The 21,302-nt window shown below is 48.4% G+C and overlaps 1 protein-coding gene across 1 annotated transcript in view; it reads right to left on the bottom strand.

The window, feature by feature from the left end:
* ITPR1 (inositol 1,4,5-trisphosphate receptor type 1) overlaps nucleotides 1-21,302 on the bottom strand; it is a 159,998-nt gene that overhangs the window by 53,533 nt on the left and 85,163 nt on the right. Inside the window, exons 36-40 of the mRNA XM_082288495.1 lie at nucleotides 21,021-21,205; nucleotides 20,701-20,849; nucleotides 19,703-19,814; nucleotides 2,082-2,214; nucleotides 1,256-1,446 (exon numbers count right to left, since the gene is read on the bottom strand). Of these exons, the coding sequence (XP_082144621.1) occupies nucleotides 1,256-1,446; nucleotides 2,082-2,214; nucleotides 19,703-19,814; nucleotides 20,701-20,849; nucleotides 21,021-21,205 (770 nt within the window). The remainder of the gene's footprint in view (nucleotides 1-1,255; nucleotides 1,447-2,081; nucleotides 2,215-19,702; nucleotides 19,815-20,700; nucleotides 20,850-21,020; nucleotides 21,206-21,302) is intronic.

The raw sequence follows: 21,302 nt of genomic DNA, 5'->3' as shown, positions 1-21,302 counted from the left end.
TCATTCCTGACCACAGGGCTGTTCCACAGCCTCCCAGCTCCCGGTTTCAGACAGCAAATGAAAATGAAACTATCTCCCTTTTGGGCAAAGAAGGTGTCTTTGGAGATGGACTGCAGATTTTCCTGTTGATTTCCACTGGGTGAGCTAAGGAATCTGCTTCCAGCATGGATTTGTGCACAGTGGGAAGTGACTTTGCTCAATCCTTTAGCACTGGGGTCCAGCACAAGCAAAGGATCTCTCCCCGTCAGGCTGGTGCTGAGTTTGTTTTTCCTTCCAGCATGACAGTGCAAGGTTACCTGAGGCTCCCCGAGAGCTGTAAAGATGAAAGCTCAGCTTCCTCTACATTAGAGGAGAGCAGGAAATTTAAAGGCGTGACTGTCCCCCAGGAATGTTAATCCTGTCACTGCAGTTTAAGGTGACACAGGATTTTCAGCACTCAATTTCCGCTTTGTCTTTTGCACAGAAGTTTCATTCCAGAGCTTATACACAGGGGAATAAGGAGGGTACTGACTACAGAGACAGACTGAAGGAGCCCAGAAACATTCCCTGTCCTCTCAAGGGAAGCTTGCATCGACACAGGAGGTGCTGCTGTAGGGATCTACTGTGTGCTTTAAGCACAACAGTCAGTTATAACTGGCCAGGACTCAGCCCCACAGACAGACTGCAAACACAACACGTGTAGAGCCAAAAGAATAAGATATCACATAATCATCTTTGTATGCAAGTTTTGCTGGAATAAGGTTTTACTTTCCATTTGGAAGAATGTAAGAGCTCGTTGGTGTGTGTTCATTAATCCACACCAGGGACAATTTTCATTTAGGAGAATCTAATCCTTACTGAAAACATGGAAAGGAAGAACAGTGAGATTGCAGGAGAGCAGTGGTGGCCTGGAGTTTACCATACACTTATTTCAAATTCCAGTCTGAAATTTAACAGCTCATTGTAAAAGTCCCTGAGCACATTGCAGTTGCTTAAGTTATTTGTAACAGCAGTCAGTAACTTACCTACAAATCTGTTTTATTATACATTCCTCTATATTGCCCTGGGAAAACACCTCAATTACCCAGTGCCCATGCAGACATTTAATAAGTTCACTTTTGCATGGCAGACACTAATATTTCCCTTAATTACAGGTCAAAGATCATTCAGTCATTTCCCCTCCCACCTCCTTAACCCTCTCAAATTTCCTGGATTTCATAAAAACATTTCCCTTCCCGACACGGTTCAGTCACAAGAGAGTTTTCCATTTCCCTACCTGTATCGTGGTGTTCCCACCTTCCAGCAGGGCAATGGCCAGCAGGATGCTCTCGTGGAAGACTCTGTCACTGGTGGCATTCATGATGAGATCTATGACCAGGTTGGAAGCACCTTCTTTATCCAGGTGACACTGGACATCTGCCAGGCTCATCTCCCCTCGGCTCATCGAGCTCGCCCCGGAGCTTCCTCCTATAAAGGTGATCATGAGAAACAGGTTGGCACTGACTCCAGGGGGATGGCAAAGCCAGGCTGGACAGGGCTTGGAGCAACCTGGGATAGAGGAAGGCATCCCTGGCTCATGGCAGGGGTTAGAACAGGATGAGTTTTAAGGTTTCTTCCAACCCCACCCATTCTGTGATTCCATTAGTGACTTTTCTAGCAACGGCCTCAAATTACATAAACTTCACTGTATAGCTGACTTCAAATGGAATTTTTGCCCATCCTACCACACAAACTCTCAGCAATACCACAAAATGCTTTTGTTCCAGACACAGTTAATAATCTGACATCCTTACGGGCACATTTCTTAGACATTATTGCAAACATTAAATTGATCAGGATTTCTAAGTACATTTATTCAAAGCAACGTCACAAACGTCAAGCCAACCCAAGGCAGTCACTGGAAAGCACAAAGAGCTCTGTCTGCTAGTTTTGTCCTCAACTGCGCTCACCCACGTGGACAGTTCTACTTTTTTTAGGAGTTCAGAGGAAGAACCGTGAGGGAAAAACATCCTGATTTCAGCTGTGAGGTGCTGATTTGCCAGGAATACAGCGCCCCAGAGCATGGGAAGGGCAGCCCCAGGGGTGAGCAGAGCATGTCCTACCTCCCGGGCCGGCCTTGCCGGAGCCGCCGGCGGACAGGGGCCCGTTGCCGAAGGTGGTGAGGCTCTCGCGCCGGCCGGCCGCTCGCACGTTGCCGTAGTAGCGGTTCACCAAAACCTGCCTCAGGGCCTCGCCCTGGAGTCAAAGAGCAGAAGGAAATCAGGATGGGAGCTCCACGAACAAAGCAACCACCCATGTTCACTGGCAGCAGGGCTGCTGTTACCAGTACCCTTCTTGTGGTGAGGGAGAGGGGAATGAAACCCTGGAGAGTTGGAAAAATCCACCGAGCAGCTCCCAATGTGCTGGGGCAGGCTGCAACGCGGAGGGGTCTCACGGGGCTCAATAAGATGATGAGTTCCCCCATGCAGCACAGAGACAGCTGCAGCTTAGGTTTTGCATAAAGCTTTCTAGACAGATTTAATTTTCAGAAAGTTTTGCTTTAATTAAGTTCTATTGTCTCAGCCTTAAATGCAAGAAAGTTGCATCTGTACAGCACCAACACAAAATCAAGAGGTGGATTAGAGGAAGAGGAACATTAGAAGTGATTCTGTGAGCAGCAATCCCATCTCCTCACACCTCTCCTGTTTTGCCATCCCACCAAGCCTCTAGGGCTATGTGCTCTGTTGTCCCTCCAGCAGCAGCTGACGTGATCCACCAGCTGCCGAGCGGAAACCCGAGCGATGCCGCTGGATCCCGGCTCTTTGTTCCCTGCTGGCAGGTGCCCGAGTCATGCCAGCCCTCCCATCCCATCCCAGCACACAGCAGGTCCTCACATAACCCCAAATCCTGGGAGCACCGGGAGCTCCGGCACAGCCCCCAGCACGAGCCAGCGGAGATCCAACATCTCCAGGTGGAACGTCACCCCACTGCTGTCACTTCAGCCTTCACAGGAATTCCCAGGAATTCGGGCAGCCGGACAAAGCCGGTGGCACTGCCAGCGGCGACAGCACACAAACACCGCACCGGGATTAAGGGATTTTTGTAAAGTGTTTGTGCACAAAGGAAAACGGGATTATTGTCACCGGGAGCTCCTGCCCTGCTAATGGCAGCGTGGTTACAGCAGCACCATCCCAGGACAGTGCTGCAGAGGGGAGGGAGGGGCTTTTCTGGGGATTCAGAAAATAGACAATAATTTAAAAAAAAAAAAAAAAAAGAGATCTAGCCAAAAATAATTTAATGTTAAAAATATGTCCAATGAACTAAAGCATGTTATTTTTAATTCTATTCACAAAACTTGTGTTTGTCACTGATTTTCAGTTATATTTCAAATTAAATTGGTTGTCTGACTACAGATTCAAGATGGCATTTAATACATTAGCTGTCATAAAAGTGAAGTCTTTTCAAACTTTCACAGGAGGCCTTTAAAACACAAGTAAATGGAACAACATAAACGTGCATTAATTGGCTTGTACAGAACTCCAGCCCTGCTGCAGTCCCACTGATTTGATACACAGCTGGCGCTGAGAGGGTCACTTCAAGAAATCCTTATACCCCAAAAGAAAAAAGACAAAAGCCTGTCTGATAATCAGGTTCTTCACCAAATTTCAGAAATCACTTCCACAGGGAGAAGCCCAACACACGCCTGGAGCTGGCGAGGGATCTCTGCCCTCCCCACAGGGCTGGGGCTCAAGTCAGGGCTCCCACTGCCACCCTGTCACCACAATCCAGCAGCACAGAAATGGTTCCTGTGGATTATCAGTGTGAAAGCTGCAGCACGGGAGCTGCATTTTATGGAATCAGATGGGGAGGGAACAAGTGTCAGGGAACAGGATGTAAAGTAAACACAAAGTCAGTGTTCCAACCAGCTGCTTCCAAAAGCTCCCAAACAATAGAAAAAAAGGGAAATTCCTGTGGAAGCAACAGCAGGAGGAGATGAGCACTTCTCCAAGGGGCACAGGCTTCCCATCACCGCTTGGGCCAAAGAGTGAACACGTGGGACAGGCAGGAGACAGCTCAGGAGCTCCAGCAAATTCCCGTCCCGGAGGAGCTCCTGTGACCGACAGCAACATGAGAGTGTTTAGTACACGAGGCAGTGCTGTACCCACCTCCCTGCTCCCAGCCTGGCAGGTAGGGGAGGCTACGTGACAGAACAAGGCCAAGCCAGACAGAAAAACCCCGAACTACATCTTCCTTGTACATGTGCACCAACTAGAAAGGCAGCTTGACACCCAGATGGGCCCTAGGACACAAATGGTTACAAGGGAGCTCTCACATTAGCTTTCTCCTCCTCTGTTGAACTAACTGGCAGCAATCGTGTCAGCTGGCATTTAATCAGTATTTTCTACCACTTACTACACAGATAACACACAGCCAGCCTCAAGAACAGCTGCTCAGCAAACTCCACCTTGCCTGAATTCAGGAGGGCAACCAAAGCTCCTGGAGCTGCCCCCAGATTCTCCTTCTGGCCCCTTGTGGAGCAGGAAGTGATTTCTATTCTATGGTCAAAATAGTTGGGGCGAGCAGAGAGCTGACCAGGACAGACCTGCAGCACCTCTGGTGTCTGTAGGTGTTGTGTATCCAAAACAAGACAAATCACCAGAAAATACAAGCAGGAACAAGTATCAAGCAGTTGCTTCTAGTCAGAGTGTGCTGGTCCATGGTTTCCCAGGTCTGGCAATACACAGTCAGCAGCACTTCACATTCTAACTGGGAAGAAAAGCTTTAGTTCCCACAAATTTATCCAAACCCATGGTATCAGCTAAGAAAAATATGAGCATGTGATCAAAGTAAAAGGGAGAAAAAATAAGCGGTATTTAAGAAATGTTCTAATTAATTCAGCTGCAGTGCTTGGCTCCAGAACAGCTCTTTAACCATCCTGTTAGTGCTGTGCACCACTTTGATGAGGGCAGTGTGCAAACAAATATCAGATGTTTGGCAGTAACCAGAAAAATCAAATATGGTACCTAGAAAAAAACCCAACAGTGTCCAGTTTCATCTGCATTCACCACCAGGTAAAGTAAGAGTGAGTCACACAGAACCATCACTGTACATGTACCAGCAATGCAGATGCAACACACAACTCTAAGCAATATCAGAAACCTGTTACAAGCTTTAAAACAGAGCACCTTTGATATTTTAGGGTGAAGCAGTTGTAAGTTGCTGCTGTTGTGCTCCCAACTGCAAGAGCAGAAGAAATGGAGGAAGGGACCAACGATGCTGATTGTGCAGCTTGGCTGGGTACAAAGGGGTGGTGTGGCCAGAGGAGCCAACTCCATGAGCACTGATTAATGTCAGTCCACGAGTGTCACCACCCAAGGGCAGTGTTCTGACACTGTGAATGGAGCACACCAGGGCCTGAGTTTAATTCGGAGCAGCCAAGCACTCGTCCCTTCCATGTAACCCCAGAGAAGGGCTCCAGCACCTCATGCTGTAAATATGGCTCATTTTTTAGATCTTCCAAGAGCCCAACAGCCAGCACTTAACCCCACAAGCTCCTTACATGACTTAGGCTTCGCTGTTTACAAGGGAAAGGTAGAGATTAGTTCTGAATGTGCTTGACTGCTGTACATACCCTTCTATGGTCCTCCAGTTGCCTCTGTGGTAGACTTTGATCAAGCTCCTGCTGTGCGTGCAGAAAGTTCATTTTAAAGCAGAACAACACTCAAGAGACACCAACATCTTGGCACTCAGGGGAATATTGGGGAAGTCACAGCTCGATGCAACAGGGGGAGATGAGGGAGATGGACTCACAGGCCATCGAAACAGGACACCGGCCCTCTGCCAGCCCTGACCCCTCTGCTCTGCCACCCTCACACACCCCCCTGGCATGCACGTGTGCCAGCAGTCCCGGGTTCTGAGGAAACACAACGTCTGTCTGGTGTCACAGCTCCCAGGGACACACACAGGTTTTCGGGGAGCTCAGCCCACGCATGCCCATGCACAGACACAGGTACACCCCCCCAGCCCACTGGACACACACTCTGGGGGTGGGGGGCTCCAACACATCCCACTGTGGTCACTGAAACTCATTTGAGACTAGGGAGGGCCTTTGGAACAGCCTGGGGGGCTCCCTTCCAACTCAGGGACGTCAGTGGGGAGTCACTGAACAGAGCCCCTTGGCACGTGCACGTTTCCCAATCAAATCTCTCCCATTTCAGACATTCATTTTCAGGAATGCAACTCCCACTTTGCAAAGCTGAAGCACATTGAGGTTTTGCTGCTTTAAAGCATCTGAAAAGGTGTAGAATAACTGTTCTACACAGGGACCCAGCAGAAACCAGGAGCCATCTCCCAAACATCTCAAATCCATTTGATGACCACTCAAGAGTTTTGGGTTACATTTAAACACTGTTCCACAAAAATTACAAATACAAAGGTCTAAACCACCACAAACATTTCTTTTTCTACATGATTTCACATTTATAATCTTCACAGCTCAGAGAATCAACACTCTCCCAGATTTAGACTTCCATGCTGTTTCACTTAGGTTTGCACTGATTTGGCATCAGTTGTACAATGGACCAATGCCATGTCTGGATGTCCCATGAATTTCAAAGGAATTTAAGATTTGATAAATTTTCCTGCCTTCTTTTTGGCAAATAATCTGCTTTATGCACATAAAGGACATGTTCCCACATATCCAGTTCCCCTAAAACCAGTGACCTTGACAATATGCAGCGATCCTGATCATCCACTGGGCCATTTTAAATGGGACACCAGTTGTGCTGGAGTTATGAAGCTTCCATTAACAACTTCTGACACCTCCCTTTCTTTTAAGCATTTAAGTTTTTAAGTATATGAGGCAAAGGGAAAACCAAATTCTGCATTAGGAGCCAAAATGAAGTCTCATTTTGCCAATGCACGAAAATTTGAGAGGAGACCTTTCCCAGTGCCACCCTTAAAGCATAAGGGAAATGGCTGAAAGGAACAGACTTAGGATGAGTTTACTTTTATTTTTTTTTTGGTGTTTTCAGACTACCAAGCTGATGCTGTATCGGATTAAGGGACTTCAACAAATCTGCTCATTTCCACTGTCTAACACCACGCAGGAACACACATTTCACAGGGGTTTTTACCAACAAGACACTCCACTAGGACTACTGAAACACCAATATTTGTGTGCTGTACAAATATAGGTGGCTGACACACCTCTACAGGGCTCTCCGTTTCTGGAGCTTGCGGCAGCTAGTTGAAAGTAAAATGCAGAAAAATTAGTCATCCCTCCAGAATCTTTCATCCCAACAGCAATCCAGTGGTCAACAGTGAGGGGAAGGGAGCTGGCAAAGCACTTGACTTCAGCTGAATCATCACAGATGAATTATAGCTGTAATTACCGTTTACACCCTCCCACCCTGAAAGGGCCACATTTGGCAAATTTTGCAGGTATGCTTTGAACATCCCAAACTGCTCTGCATGAACGCAGAGGCACAAGCAAAGAAATGTAATTGCAGGTGCCCAGAGCACTTTTGGGGACCACACGCCCAGGATCCGTGACTGGAATGCTGCACATCCATCCCAGTGGGGAGGAGGAGGAAGCCAGGGCTGCATATCACAAAGGCAGCAGCCTCATAATTTTAGTTAAAAAAAAAAGTATTCTGTGGATTCTCATCTATAAACATACTTTTCTCATGATGAAAGAGATAAGGTACAGCACCAAACAGGAACAATGAAGTAAGGGCCTGAATGGTGACAGCTTTTCAAATTTAAAATGCTGATCTTCAACTGGAACAGATGAAGACAAGTAACTTTTATCTAGCTGAGCACAGACACACAACAGAGAGGTGAACATTCAAACTCAACTGCTGATTTAATTGTGGGGAAATTGCTGTAACTTCCCAGGAGCAGACACCAGGAAATAACACATCCACAATCCTGTGACCCCAAACTGAGCCACGCACTCACGGCCACATCTGCCCAGAGGCCGCAGGGACGGACAGAACAATGGAGCACAGACTGGGAGAGCAAACCAGGATCTGCTGCAGCCTGGGGAATGCCCAGCAAAGGGAGAGGGAGGCCACAGATCCAGGAGCAGGGATAATGAGACTCCACTTCCCAGGAAGGAGCCCCAGGAGTGAGCGCTTCTCCCGCAGTGCTCCACGAGCAGGGGCTCCTTGGCCAGGAAAAACCCTTCTCCATTCTCCTCCTAAGGGACTTTACTCCTGGCCAGCTTCCACGGCCTTTGGTAGTTGCTTCCTTGCATTGTCACCACTCCTGGACACGTCTCAAGCATGCAAACTCCTTCTCTGGCCAAATGGAAGCCGTGAGGACTTAATCCAGAGGAGCACAAGTGAGCAGGAAGCAGCTCGTTCCTGCAGAGGAACACACCGTCCCTGCCCTGCCCGCTGCTCCCAGGCTGCACCCGTGTCAGGTCATGGGGAGCCTGGGCACATTGTCCCAACTGCAGCACTGCCTGGGGCACAGGAAACATCCCTGCCTTCTCCAGGAGCCAACAGCAGCAAGGAAACTGGGCCTGTTCCCCTGCAGGGGAAATGAGGTCCCTTCCTCCAGGGGAGGGGAGACTGGAGCTGACAGGTCAAGTGGACATGACTGCTGGACTCAGGATTCCAAACAAAAGTTTACTTCTGGCACTGGCAGAGGTTTCCCAAAGAAACTGGATGATTTTCCATCCCTTCAAGTGTTCAAGGCCATGCTGGATGGAGCTCTGAGCAACTTGGGCTAGTGGAAGGTGTCCCTGCCCAGGGCAGGGTGTGGAACTGGATGAGGTTTAAGCTCCCTCCCAACCTAAACCATTCTGGGATTCCTGGGCTGATAGTTTGACCCCATTTCAACCAAACATACGTGTACATTTTGGGGTTGAAAAGCAGCACAGATGAAGAATCAGCACAAAATTAGTTTGCTCTTTCCCAAGCTAAAATTACATATTCCAGCTCACAAATTCCTGTGCCTTCCCTCTGTGGCACAGACAGCACACCAAAGCCAGCCCCACACACTGCCCTGGGCAGTGCCTGCATGGATCATCCACAGCAGCACAGCCCTCAGCAATCTTCCAGTAAGAATATAAACTCCAAATCCTGAAATCATTATTCTCTGAGTCAAAAATGGGTTCAAATAGCAAAGAATCATTGAGCTATTGTTGCTGTGCTACACTTTGCACTCTCCTGTGTGCTGCAACAGCAAAGTATGACCTTATGCTTTACAAGGATTGAACAGGGTGGGAGAGCAGCCCAAAGCAGTAATTGTCCAAGATTTCTTGTGCCTCCATATATTTCAGCTCTCCAGCTATATAAGAAAGTGATAGTTTAGAGGGCAGGGGCAAGTTTGTAAAATACAAAACACAGCCAGGTGAGCAGCAGGATGCAGTGGACAGCTTTTAAACCAGAACCCAGTGGGTGGCCAGGTCAGAGTCCAACATCTGTGCTTTTTACAAGCAGTAGGGAAAGGTCCTTTCAACTTGCTGTGCAAAGCCCTCTCTTCCTTTGAAGTTTCCACTCCCCCAAGGCTGGCCAATAAACCACTCCTCATGAGCCATGACTGGAGATGTACAGAAACTGACCCTCTGGTGACCGGAATGCTTCCAGCATCCATTTCCCCAGCACAGGCCACGTGTGCTTCCCAGAATGGACTGTCTGACTCAAGAGTGGATGTATCACCACCAGAGCACGTGACAGCTCCAGGGCAAATTCACTACATCTCAATTTCTGAGATACAGATGAGCTTTCCATCCTTTTTCTTTACAGTTTGGAGGAATTCACCCAAGTTTTATTCTAATTTGCTTTCAAAACAACAATCAGGATGAAACTTATCCTTCCTTCACAGAAATTCAAACTACTACTGTGATGGAGTGGAAAAGCAGAAGGATTTTCATTCAGGTCTGAAGCATCAGAATTGCTTTTCTCCGTTTTTTTTTTTAAACTCAACTATGCAATGAACACCCAGACCACTGAGCACTGAAAAGGCTTGAAATGCATTTAAAAGGCTGGTGGAGATTCCAGTTCACAGACTGGGCCTGCTCCAGAGAGTGGCTTCAGCAAAACAGGCTGGAAAGCATCACACATTGTAAATAAATGAGAGGGAAATAATCTTATCAAAAAACCCCCCATGTTTGTGAGAGCACACAAACACACATTCAAAAACCTGGTCCTTTTCTCTTCAGCCTCACCAGACTTTGGAATTTTGACAAAATAATGGACAAACGAGCACAATTCCAAGCACAAATCTCCTATGCTTCAGGCTGCCCCGGAGTTCAAAGGACTGAGAGGTGACAAACCTCACACTGCTGAACTGCTGACACTTTCCAAACTTCCACACAATTCCTTCAGGTCTTTCTCCAAACATCCCTCTCAATGGGACAGGAAGGCAACCAGCTGGTGCAAGGCAAGAGTAAACTGACACCTGCCCTGGGAGGTCCTCACTCAACACTGAGCTCTTCGAGGAAGCTGAGCCAAACTCCATGGATTTGGCTCCACAGATACACAGTGGTGAGGAGTGGGATGCCCTGGGCCATGCAGGAAGTTGGGTTCAGTCACTGAGAGGTCCCTTCTGGTCCCGAAATCTGTGAATTCAGGAACTGACCCAACTCCGTGCATATGGCATCTCATTACTGGGGTGGCAGGGGGAGACATTTGGCAGAAAGAAGGAAATAAAAAGGGAAAAACACAGCTACAGAGTTAGCCAAATAGCACATTAAGCTTTTGATAGCCAGGCTTTACATCCAGATGCGAGGAACTGGAGTGAAGATGTCAGCTGAATGTTATTCTGAAGCCTCTGCCTCGGCTCCTGCACTGCCATCTCCAGCATCAGCTGGAATTCCAGTGGGAATGGCTGTTCAGATTGAGTCCTGCAAGTCCCTTTCCACTTTTTCCTCCCTTCTCTGAACTTCTCTGCACTTCTCTGCTTTTCCCTTTGAAATACCATCAGCTCTTCCTTGAAAGGCACACAGCAAAAGCAGCACCTTGTCTGATTTGTGGCAACAGACAAGAGCACAAATTATGTTGCTGTCCTTCATAACTCTTTAAAAATACCACAGAACTCTGTGCAGCTTCCTTGCCAAGTCCCCTTTGTAAAGCCAACACTGTTACCTTGTGGAGCTGAAGAAAAATTTGGATAGGAAATTTCTAGCCCCTGCAGATGATCTGTAGGTGTTTGTCAAACAAGCATTTGACTTGTTATGGAGAAGTTTCAGGGCAGAGGGGAATAACTGGGACCCAGGAGCACTGAACTGCTCTGACAAACTTCCCACATTACATTTCCCCCTGTACAGACGTTGCATTTTCAGGGATGGAGGATCTCAGACCTGCCTAACTCGGGCAGAAGGAGACATGGGGCAGCCGTGGGATTTTGGGGGGCAGGGGCAGCCCCCCAGCCTCCCAGCCCTGGCCTCACCACACACCCAGGGCAGGGACCCAGCTGAACATCCTCCCTCTTCTCAGGGAATGTGCAGAGACTTTGTGCACTGCCAGTCGAGGAGGTGGCAAATCTGGCACAAGGGCTGCCAGTGCCTGCACTCAAAGGTCACCAAGATCTGCCTACGGGAATGCCTTCCCTCATTTTCCAGAGTTTTCAGTGGAGAAAACGTATTTTAACTTGGGCTGGGACTTTCCAGGAGCTGGAGACCTCAGTGTCTGCCCTTCAGTGGGAGTGCAACCACTTCCTCCTCTTTAAATCCGTGATCTTGCAGGACCTCTACAGTAACTGAATACAGTAAGAACTCCTTTCACAACACATTTTACAGCAGCAGTTTTAATTAACCAGTAAGATGGTATAACTTATTTTTTTGGTGACAAGTAACTATAGGAAATGTTCCAGTCTCCTTTTCCAAAGAGCTCACCAATTCCAGTCCGTGTTAAAAAAAAGCCCAGTCCAAAGATTGCAGGATTTCTCAAGGGGAAAAAAAAATATAAAGCAGCCCACAAAAATTTATGAGTGCCTGCATTTCCTCTGCTTGAGACATAACAAGTGAAGCACTGTCTAAGTGCAAAATACACAAGAGAAATGACTGTGGAGTAAGTTCTCTGCAAGGAAAATAATTCCCAAGTGCAGCTTTCCAGCTCTGAAAAGGTTAATACATTTCCTGACTCCAATCAAAAATGCATAAAACAGCACATATTTTGCACCTTAGCCATTCAAATTTTAGTTTATCACAGATGAAGAACAGTGAGAAGGTTAATTCAGGCAACCCCTTTGAACCAGGATCTTCAGTTCCTTTTTCACCTACTTGAAACCTCAAAACCAAAGGAAAGAGGCGAAAAAACCCCAAACCTAAACTCTACTGAGCGGGTCTGCAAGTGTATTTTACTGGATAGAGCTGCCTTTAAACGTATCAGCTGCATAAAGAAGTGTCACTACTGAAAAAACAGATAAAACCCCAGCACAACCCTAAAAAATACCTCAGTAACTACAAGGGGAACTCCGTGTGCTTACAGAGTTCTGCTGGATTTGGTTGGGTGGTTGCTGGCCCTTACCCCAGCCCTGAGGGTTGGGGGGGAGCAGCAGAGCAACCCCATTTCACCCTGGAAAATGAGGCAGAGCTGCAGTGGTGTGGGATCAGCCTTGGGAAGCAGCAGCAGCAGCCCCAGGCTCGGCTGCTACCGGCACAGGCTGCGGGCCAGCGCCGGTGCCTGTAAACATCCCCAGCGCCTTTATTGGCAATTACTGCTGAAGGTCACACATCAGCAGCGGGCCTAAATTCCAGGAAAAAAAGCTCTTCTTATGTAACTACTGCCTGAATGTTGGCAGGTGCCCAGCGGAACAGCTCACTGCAATGTGGCTGGGAGGGGAAAGAGGAATTAAAAAAAAAAAAAAAGGCAAAGTAGGCCATCTCCCAGCGCGATCGGCATCCTGCGCGTGCCACCTGCAGGTCAGCACCAACGGGGCCCTGCCTGGCAGGCGTGGAAGATTCATGGTTTCTCCACCATGGGTGTGTTTTAGTACCCAGGGCTCGCACTGCAGGTGGAAACTGGGCCACAGTGTCCCCAGACGGGGACGTCCGAGGGGAACGTCCTTCCCTGCTGGCCTGGAGCACCGGGAGCCCACGGTGCAGCTCAGCCCCAGCGTGCAGCACCGGGAAATCTGCATTTGCATCACGCCTGCACCTTTCAGTGCGTTGGGGATTGAACTGACAGCAAATTAAGCTGTTGTGCCTAATTAGAAGCAGGGTTTAGCTCTCGCTGTTGTGCAAAGCGATTCACACTTGGTGGCACTGAGGAAGAATTTACCTCTGCCCTGAGACAGCAGCACAGGCAGCAGCTCCATCAGGAACAGGATTAGAGCAGTTCCAGCCCAGGCAGGAGGCCATCAACAGAGACTCAGCCCAAGGGCTTTTAAGGACAATGCCCTGTATTGGGGTTTTGGCTTTATCACCTGAGACACCTGCACAGAGCCAATGTCAAACACACCCTGAGCTCTTCAGCTCCAGTCAGAGCCTGCAGCTCCTGATCCCATCCCATGCTCCAGCAGAGGCAAAGAGCAGCCCCGACACCACCCAAAGGCCAAGCTCTGAGCACACAACTCCCCAAGACCAGGACAGAACCAACACAACCACGGTGCAAGTGTGGCGTGACACAGTTTACAGCTGCCCACGGTTTTGCATTTCTATCAACACTGCACCACATCTCCTTGGCAAACTGCAGTTCCTCCCTGTCCCTCCTTTCCAACACAAAGGGAATTACAGATAGACCCTCAGTAGAAAGCAAGTGAGTTAGGACAACAGCACCAGCCCTGCTGTTCCCCTCCACTCCACTTCTCCCCACCACTCCACTGAGCCCCCCAGCTCAGCCCGGTATTGTCCGGGGCTGGTGCCAACCCCACATTCAGGGGATCTCCAGCCATTGGGTGAATTCCAGCATTATTCCCCCACTTCCAAAGGACACTCCCTTCTTCACTGACAAAAATGTTAAAGAGGGTCTATCATGACTTCCTATCACAGCTTTCATTAACAAACACATGGATCTCCTGGCATTTTTAATAGCCTTTGTTTTTTGGACCCACTGCTCGCTGGGTTACCTTGCAGGACACAACTAAGATAACTCAACCTGCATAAAAAACCACCATGAAATCATGCCATAAGCAGTTACTTCAGTGGAGTTTCCCCTGAGGGAACAAGGAGTGTTTCAGCCGATCAAAACAATTTAATTGTGCATAGTTTTGACAGAAAAGCAAGTTAATAATTCTACTAATAATGGAGATTTTTGTGTTCTTTGCCCTAAATGTTTACAGTTTCCAGGGTTGACAAGGGGAAAATAAGAAAACCAGAAAACTCCAGGATTTCTGAGACTTGCCAATGGCTCCAACTCCATCTGAGTCCTTTTCCTTACACAGCCAGAGCTCAGTGCTGATGGTTATACACACACCTGCTCCTTCCGTGCACTTGCTCCATCAAGGAGCAATAAAATTCCTCCTCTGCAGCCTCCAGACCAAATCCTAAATTGCTCTGCACGCTCTGGCTGATTTACTGCAGGCAAAGACAGCACATCACAGCCAGAAACCAAAGGGAAAGACTTTCACATAATGACTTAATTTGCAATTAAACAATTCAACTTTCTCTCTGAAGTTTCTCCAAGCTAAAATTATAGATATACACACGTGCTATTCTGGGAAGCTGCAGCAGCACATCATCCAAAGGACCTGGCCTGATGGAAATGTTTCTGTGCTACAGGTTAATTTTTGGAAACCAGAGCAGACTGCTGATGTGTATGCCCCAGGTAAGAGGGGAAAAAATCTGGGTTTGTTAACAAAAAAACCCAGAGAAACAGACAGCAGAGCACCTCTGTAATGCCAGAAGTATGTGTGAAGCTTGGAGACACACCTGAGATCTCATCCCAGCACAGCTCAGAGGCGATGGCAGGGCAGGAGGTGAACTTGTGCAACAAGAAATTTGTTTTTCCAAGTCAAAATCAGACTCTGGGCTGAAAGTAGTGATAGGAAACCCATGACATTTTTCCTAGGGAAGGGACCTCCAAGCCTAACTGGACCTTCAGCTCCAGCCCTAAAGGTCCTCCTGAATAAAAATACCCTCCAGGCCAACCCGGGGTGACGTGCACAGTATTTGTCTACTTCAATGACAAGTAGTTTGGCTTTCAAGTCCACTTCACCAGGCAAGGTCCCCAAATATTTCATTTTCAGAATGAAGTTTACCCAGTGAATTCAGGTGATTAACATCAAAATTAACAAGTCATACCAAAAAATTGTTTTCTGTAGATTTCACTACCTACTCCACTAAATAAAGGTCAGAAATGCTTTAGACATTTTAAGTGGTTGAGCTTTGCTCCAAATAAAAGGCTGGCTTGGGAGAGAACACAGGAAACAAAGCACTGAGAGGAAAATACTTCTTTTTTCCGTGGTATTTCAGTAAAATAAGGTGCCAGTCAATCACTTTCTCAGTATTATACATTTATGCAAATTCCACGCCCACACGAGGGTTTTTTTGAGCTGATGAGGAAGTTGCACAGCAGAGGCAGCTCAGCTCCCTCCGCCCTGCGCTGCTGCCCCGACCAGACACTCGGCTTGTCAGAGTCCTTGGAAAGCTTCATTTCAGTTAAACTCCAAGTTTTCCCCCAAACAGGGCTCTTCTGCCTGTGCCAGCACGGACACAGCGCAGTGCCAGCCCCGGGGTGATGCAGGAAGCTTTTCACCCAGAAATAGCTTCCCAAGACACCGATTCCACAGGGTTACGCACCACCCATCCCACTGCCTGACGTGGCTTCACACCCAAACCTGACTGAGAGGCACAGGAAGGGCACTGGAATGCTCTCACGAGCTGCAGGACTGTCACCTTTTTGGGAAAAGCAGCAGCACGATTTCTGCACAAGGACCTGCCCCTCTCCGGTCCCACCTGCACCTCTGCTTCTGCATGGACACAACTGAACGTCACTATTTAGTTTTCCAAATAAAAAGAAATAACCCCTTCACATACGACACGGGAATGGTGGCCAAGTGCTAAATGCTGACTGCTTAGAGCAGCTCATCCTCCAGATCTGATCCTAAACTCCACAGGATCTACCACGGCACCAGCTGATTGCAGACTACCAAAAATGATAACTCCATTTGGATTAATATTCCAAGTAATGACACATGGAATTAGTTATGGTAACTATTCCCAGGATAGACACGCAGCAGACTGAAAACTTCACTAATTCACTGACACAGGCACACAAATCAGAACGCTCAGTGCTGCAGAGACAGGACAGATCACAGGGCTACTGGTAAAACAAACACCATAGAAACAACACTGGAGAAAAGAAATAAAATTAAAACCTCAGCATTATCCAATTCAATGGTAATCTGCCGGGAAAGAAAGAAAGAAGGGGAAGAATTGAAAGCAAGGATTAGTAAGAGAAATGACACATAAATTTCATGTTAGGATCTTATAAATCATTTAACACTTTAATGCTGCAATCCAACATTATTTCTGCAGTGGGCACGAGGAACATCTGCCAGCGCCGGGTTAGGGAACAGACGCTGCTGGGAAAGCTGTGCCAGGGAGCTTGGGAGGCAGGATGTGCCCTGGCTTTGTTCCTGTGCCAGTGACAAACCACGTGGGCTGGCTGACCTGGAGCCAAGGACTTCACCCTCGGGCAAGGGAGTGTCACGAGCTGTGAGCAGCAGTGGCAGTGCAGGGGCTGCATTTCCACTCTGGGGGGAAAAATGGAGCTTTCCTATCCAAGTCCTGCAGAGCTGAGGCGAGTCAGCTGGTAGGCACCCGGAGAGACGTGCATGAATGACATGTTTCAGCACAGTGAAAAACTTGGGTCTAGCCTACACTGTCAATGTAGTGCAGTTTTGTGCCTATTAAATACTCCACAGTATGCTCCCCGTCACTGAGCCATCCTGAGCGTGTGCCAAGCGAGGAGTCTTTAGCAATATGTAAAAATTTGAGCCTTCCCACAGGCTTCTGTACATCTGTGCTCTCCCCATGGATTTTGCTCGCTGCTGAGGAGCCCCAGCTGTGGGAGCTGGGTGACAGGAGCACACCCCGTGTCCTCCCTGCACTGCCCACCTTCACCAGGGGCACAGGCCAGGAGGGTGATGTGTTCCGTGGGCTGGGAGATCCAGCAGGAGAGGAGGAGCCCCATCCTTATGTAATTCAGGTTGTTCCAGCGAGCACCACGTGGTGCTGCAGCAGAATCACAGGCGCTGCCAGAACTGCCCCGGCGCTCTGTGGCTGGACACGGGTGGGGAGGGACAGCTGAGAGCCCTGGGAGAGGGACAGCACACGGGGGGACAGCTCTGCACTGAGAGGGGTTCAAACGGGCTGTCAGGAAAAAACCCTTCCCCGTGAAGGTGGGGAGGCCCTGGCTCAGGTTGCCCAGAGAGAAGACCTGTGACTGCCCCAGTCCATGGAAGGGTTCAAGGCCAGGTTGGAGCACCTTGGGCTATGGCAGGGATGGAACTGGGTCATCTTTAAGGTCCCTGGCAAGCCAAGCTATTCCATGGTTCTGTGCTTGTGAGGTCAATAAGCTGCTCACAAGGGTAAGTTCTGCCACTTCAATGCGTGGAACCCACGTCTATGTAGGGACTCCAGGACTTACAATGGGGTTTTTACAATGTAAGAGGGTTTTTTCCTTCTTTTTTCTGTTACACTACAGGATGATTTTGAAAACAAAAGGTGCTGCCTTTTAGGTAGCGACTAAATTCAGTTCTCTGAGTCACAAGGGAGAACAAATCTGACTGCACTGCTCACAGCCAGACAGTAAAAGCTGTTCTACTACTACTCACAGTCTATCTGTGAGCAATCAGCTGCTTCTTCCGACTCGGAAATCACTTCACAGGCAGGCATATCCTGACTCCTTATGTAACTGAGCTACTGCTTCAGAAATTAATGCTTCTGCCACACTTCGAAGATTTTTTTTAGCATCTTGTGGGGTTCTCCATGGTCTGAATGGTGCAAGGTATGTTAACTGCAGCTTCTAGAAATACTGCTTCATCCAAGTTAGCTGAATAAAGTCTAAGAAACTCCTAGAAATTGACTTCCATTTTGGAAAATCTCTCAGTGGCCAACAGCATTTAAGGAAAACCCTCAAAGCCTTGACTTGGGTCTCACTGGTGTATAATATATACAGTATGCATCGCCCACTGCTTTTATTACTTAAGGTGACCTCGGACAGTGGCTCCTAGCTGTTTTAACAGGAGAGGGAACACTGAGCTGCTAAAGAACTGTGAAATGTGATCTGTGGTGAACCTGTTACACCCCCAGTGCTGAACATCAGGAAGTACCAGCCCTCGTTAGAGGATCACCAATCCCATTCCCAGGAGCAGACTGACTTCTGCAGGCCACAGCCAGCCCCTGCCAGGTGGGATGTCTCAGCGAAGGGACCTTGAGGAGAGGACACGAGGTGATGCCCCAGCACAGGATTCGGCCACTTGAGCAGAGAAGGACGATGTGCTCCAAGCTGACACCTGCAGCTGTGCCCTTCCCTATGAGCCTGCTCCCTCCCCATCCCACAGGGATGTGCTGCTTTCCTGCAGCTGGCTAGGGAATTCCCTCCAGCCAGTGGGCTTCCTCAAAACCACTGCTGCTGCACAATGAGAAGGCCCCAGGCAGGAGCAGAGCCGGAGCCGGGAGTTGGGCTGTGCCTGGCAGCACGTGGGAAGAGTGTTCCTGGCAGGGCAGGCAGCACACCCCTGGCCATCCCTACCCTTCGGGCATTTTCCTGGGAGTCTCCTGCTCCCTGGCACTGCCTGTGCTCCCTGGGCGTGCTGGGAGCAGCCCACACGTGCACATGCACACCCACATGTGCCAGGCTCCCACTATTCCCTCCCCAGAGCCTGGGCACTATGTCCTGCTCCTATCTCCTGGGGACATTCCCAGCTGGCCACGATGCTCCAGGTTCCTCTGCCTGTGGAGCATCTCCCTCCCTGGCAGCTGCTACACATGAATACTGCTGTTATGAAACACTGAAGTTTTTGCCCTTTTTGCTGTGAATTGAGCACGAGGCAACAGCTCCAAACCCAGCTGTGGGGGAGAACCAGACTGAGACACCACCTGCTGCTGGGCACAGCCTCCCGTGGCAGTGAGAGCCCTTCCACATCACAGCTTCCCCCAGCCCCAGCTCCTGCTCCCCAACACCTTCACTGGAGGGGGTGTTCCTCTGTACCCACTGGGTGACATGGGAAGAACCTCAGCTGATTAGAATTCCAGGAGAATCCCCAAATCCCAGTCTCAGCTGACTGTAGCCATTTCTAGGAACACAAGCATATGGGTGCATACACACCCTCCTGATGTAAATAAAGAATAGGTCTGTACCTACAGAAGAACATTCTTCTCAACCAGTCAAGAGTTGTATGTAGGAAAGGGAAAGAAGAACCATGGGTAGGTGTACAGAGTGTTTCCATCTATAAATCACAACAAGATCACTCAGTTGTACACAAATTCCAATTAACTACAAAATACCCTCTTGTTGCAAGGTTACATGACCTGGTGAAGAGTCACCTAGACCCAGGAAGCAGATAAAGAGGTTATAGCCTTCATAAAAAGGTAACAAATTGATATTTTAGAGTGCCAGCAGCTGCAGGGATTAGACTTAAACTTGCCAGTCTCAAGTAGAAAAGCAACAGAAATAAGCTTAACTTCAAATGTGATTTCAAAGGTATTAGTTGACTAAAAATGTTTTGTTCCTGCTCCAGCCTAGAAGTGCTTACACATACAAAACACCTTGAAAAAGCAGGAGTTTTATTTTCCTTTACTGAATAAAGACAGTGTTTAACAGGATGATGGACTGTACCTTACCTTTTCTCCATAGCCTCTATCTTTGGTCATCATTTCCCTGAGCGTCTGTAATACCTTAATGCACAGTTTCTCCTCATTCTCCTCCAGCAGCTGTTTTGTGTGCTTAATTAACCTGAAAAAAGCCATCAATCAGGTTAGTGCAAATATTCTAAAAATGGGTTAAGATACACGTGGTTATCTTCATTGGCTTTTGTTGCAAACAAGCTTTGTCATCACACTCTTACACAACCATTTTGGAACGTTCTCTCCAGAGCAACAATCGACAGCTACCAGGGGAAGCTGTGGAGGAACCTGCAGTCCCTGGGCAGGAAAAGAGCCAAAAACTCCCTCTGGCTGCAGGCAGCAAGGAATCAGTGGGATCCAGGACCTGATGGTCCCCCAGAATGACCACTTAACAGTAAGAAATTTATTCCACTTGGTTAAAAACCACACTGAGAGTCCTGGATGGTGCAACCTGAAATCCATCCCACCCAGCTCTTGGGACAACCTCAGTGCCCAGCTTCCATAACCTCTGTAGAGAGCCCACCCCTCCAGGAGGTGATGGGAGAAGCTGGATCTGCTCTGAATTGCCCTCTACATGACCCTGTAATCTTTCCCCTTCCTCCTCTCTAACTGTGCTGATGCCCGTGACAACAACTGATCCTCATGTGTTCACCCTCACAAACATGACTGGGCTGAAGGCAGGTATCAATAACTGGGATCAGCTCAAAACTTAATTCATTTATACAACTGCTCAGGACATTTATATCCTGCAGCTAACGGATTTTTAAGCATTAGCTGGGAGAACATATCAACCAGTCTTTCCCCATTCCCACAAGCAGGTTTACCCCCACCCCCCCCCAAGGAGAAACTGCCTTGACCATATCACAAAATACTGATTTTTACAGGTATTTTAGAGGATATCAAGTATTTACCAAGCTCAGCAGGAGGGTTCCATTCCACAGGGCATGGGAAGATTGGGAAAAAGCAAAACAAGCCAGACTTCTAAGACAACTTACTTGCAAATGAAACCTCCACTTTCACATTTCCTCCTGGCATCCGTGTTCTCTGGAAAGAGCAGCTCAGGCCTGTGGAGCACATCCACCAGCACTGACAGCTCTGCCTGGACCAGAGGGCGCAGGCGATCCTCCAAGGCTGACACTATGTCCTAGGAAACAACCACAGCCAGGTTTAAACTAACATGAACAACACACACATCTATGGGTGAAGTCATTTTACAAACGGCAGCAGAGGGTCAGGACAACCAGGTGTGTCCTGCCTGAATAAGTTTAAAGACCTCAGGGTTTGGTCAGGTGAGACCTGGGAGCTGTGCAGTCACCTGTAACCTCTCGATGATGTTCCTGTAGTCCCTGGAGGCGGCGAGCACCGAGTCCCTGCGGGCGGCGTTCCGCGCAGTCATCCGCCAGTTCATGGCAGTCTTCTGCACGATGTTGTGGGATTTCAGGAACAGGTTGTTCACCTGACTGTCCAAGTCCACGGGAATTGCAATTGCTCGGCTTTTTGCTGCAACAAGCAAAATCAGCGGGAATTGAGCCCAGAGCCCATGAACCAACACAAAAAACAAGACAAAGGTCTATGCAATTCCTTCCTTCTACAAACT

This window comes from Coloeus monedula, assembly GCF_965178545.1.
Source record: "Coloeus monedula genome assembly, chromosome: 11".
NCBI classification, from domain to species: Eukaryota; Metazoa; Chordata; class Aves; order Passeriformes; family Corvidae; genus Coloeus; species Coloeus monedula.
This window is presented reverse-complemented; position numbering and strand designations above follow the sequence as displayed.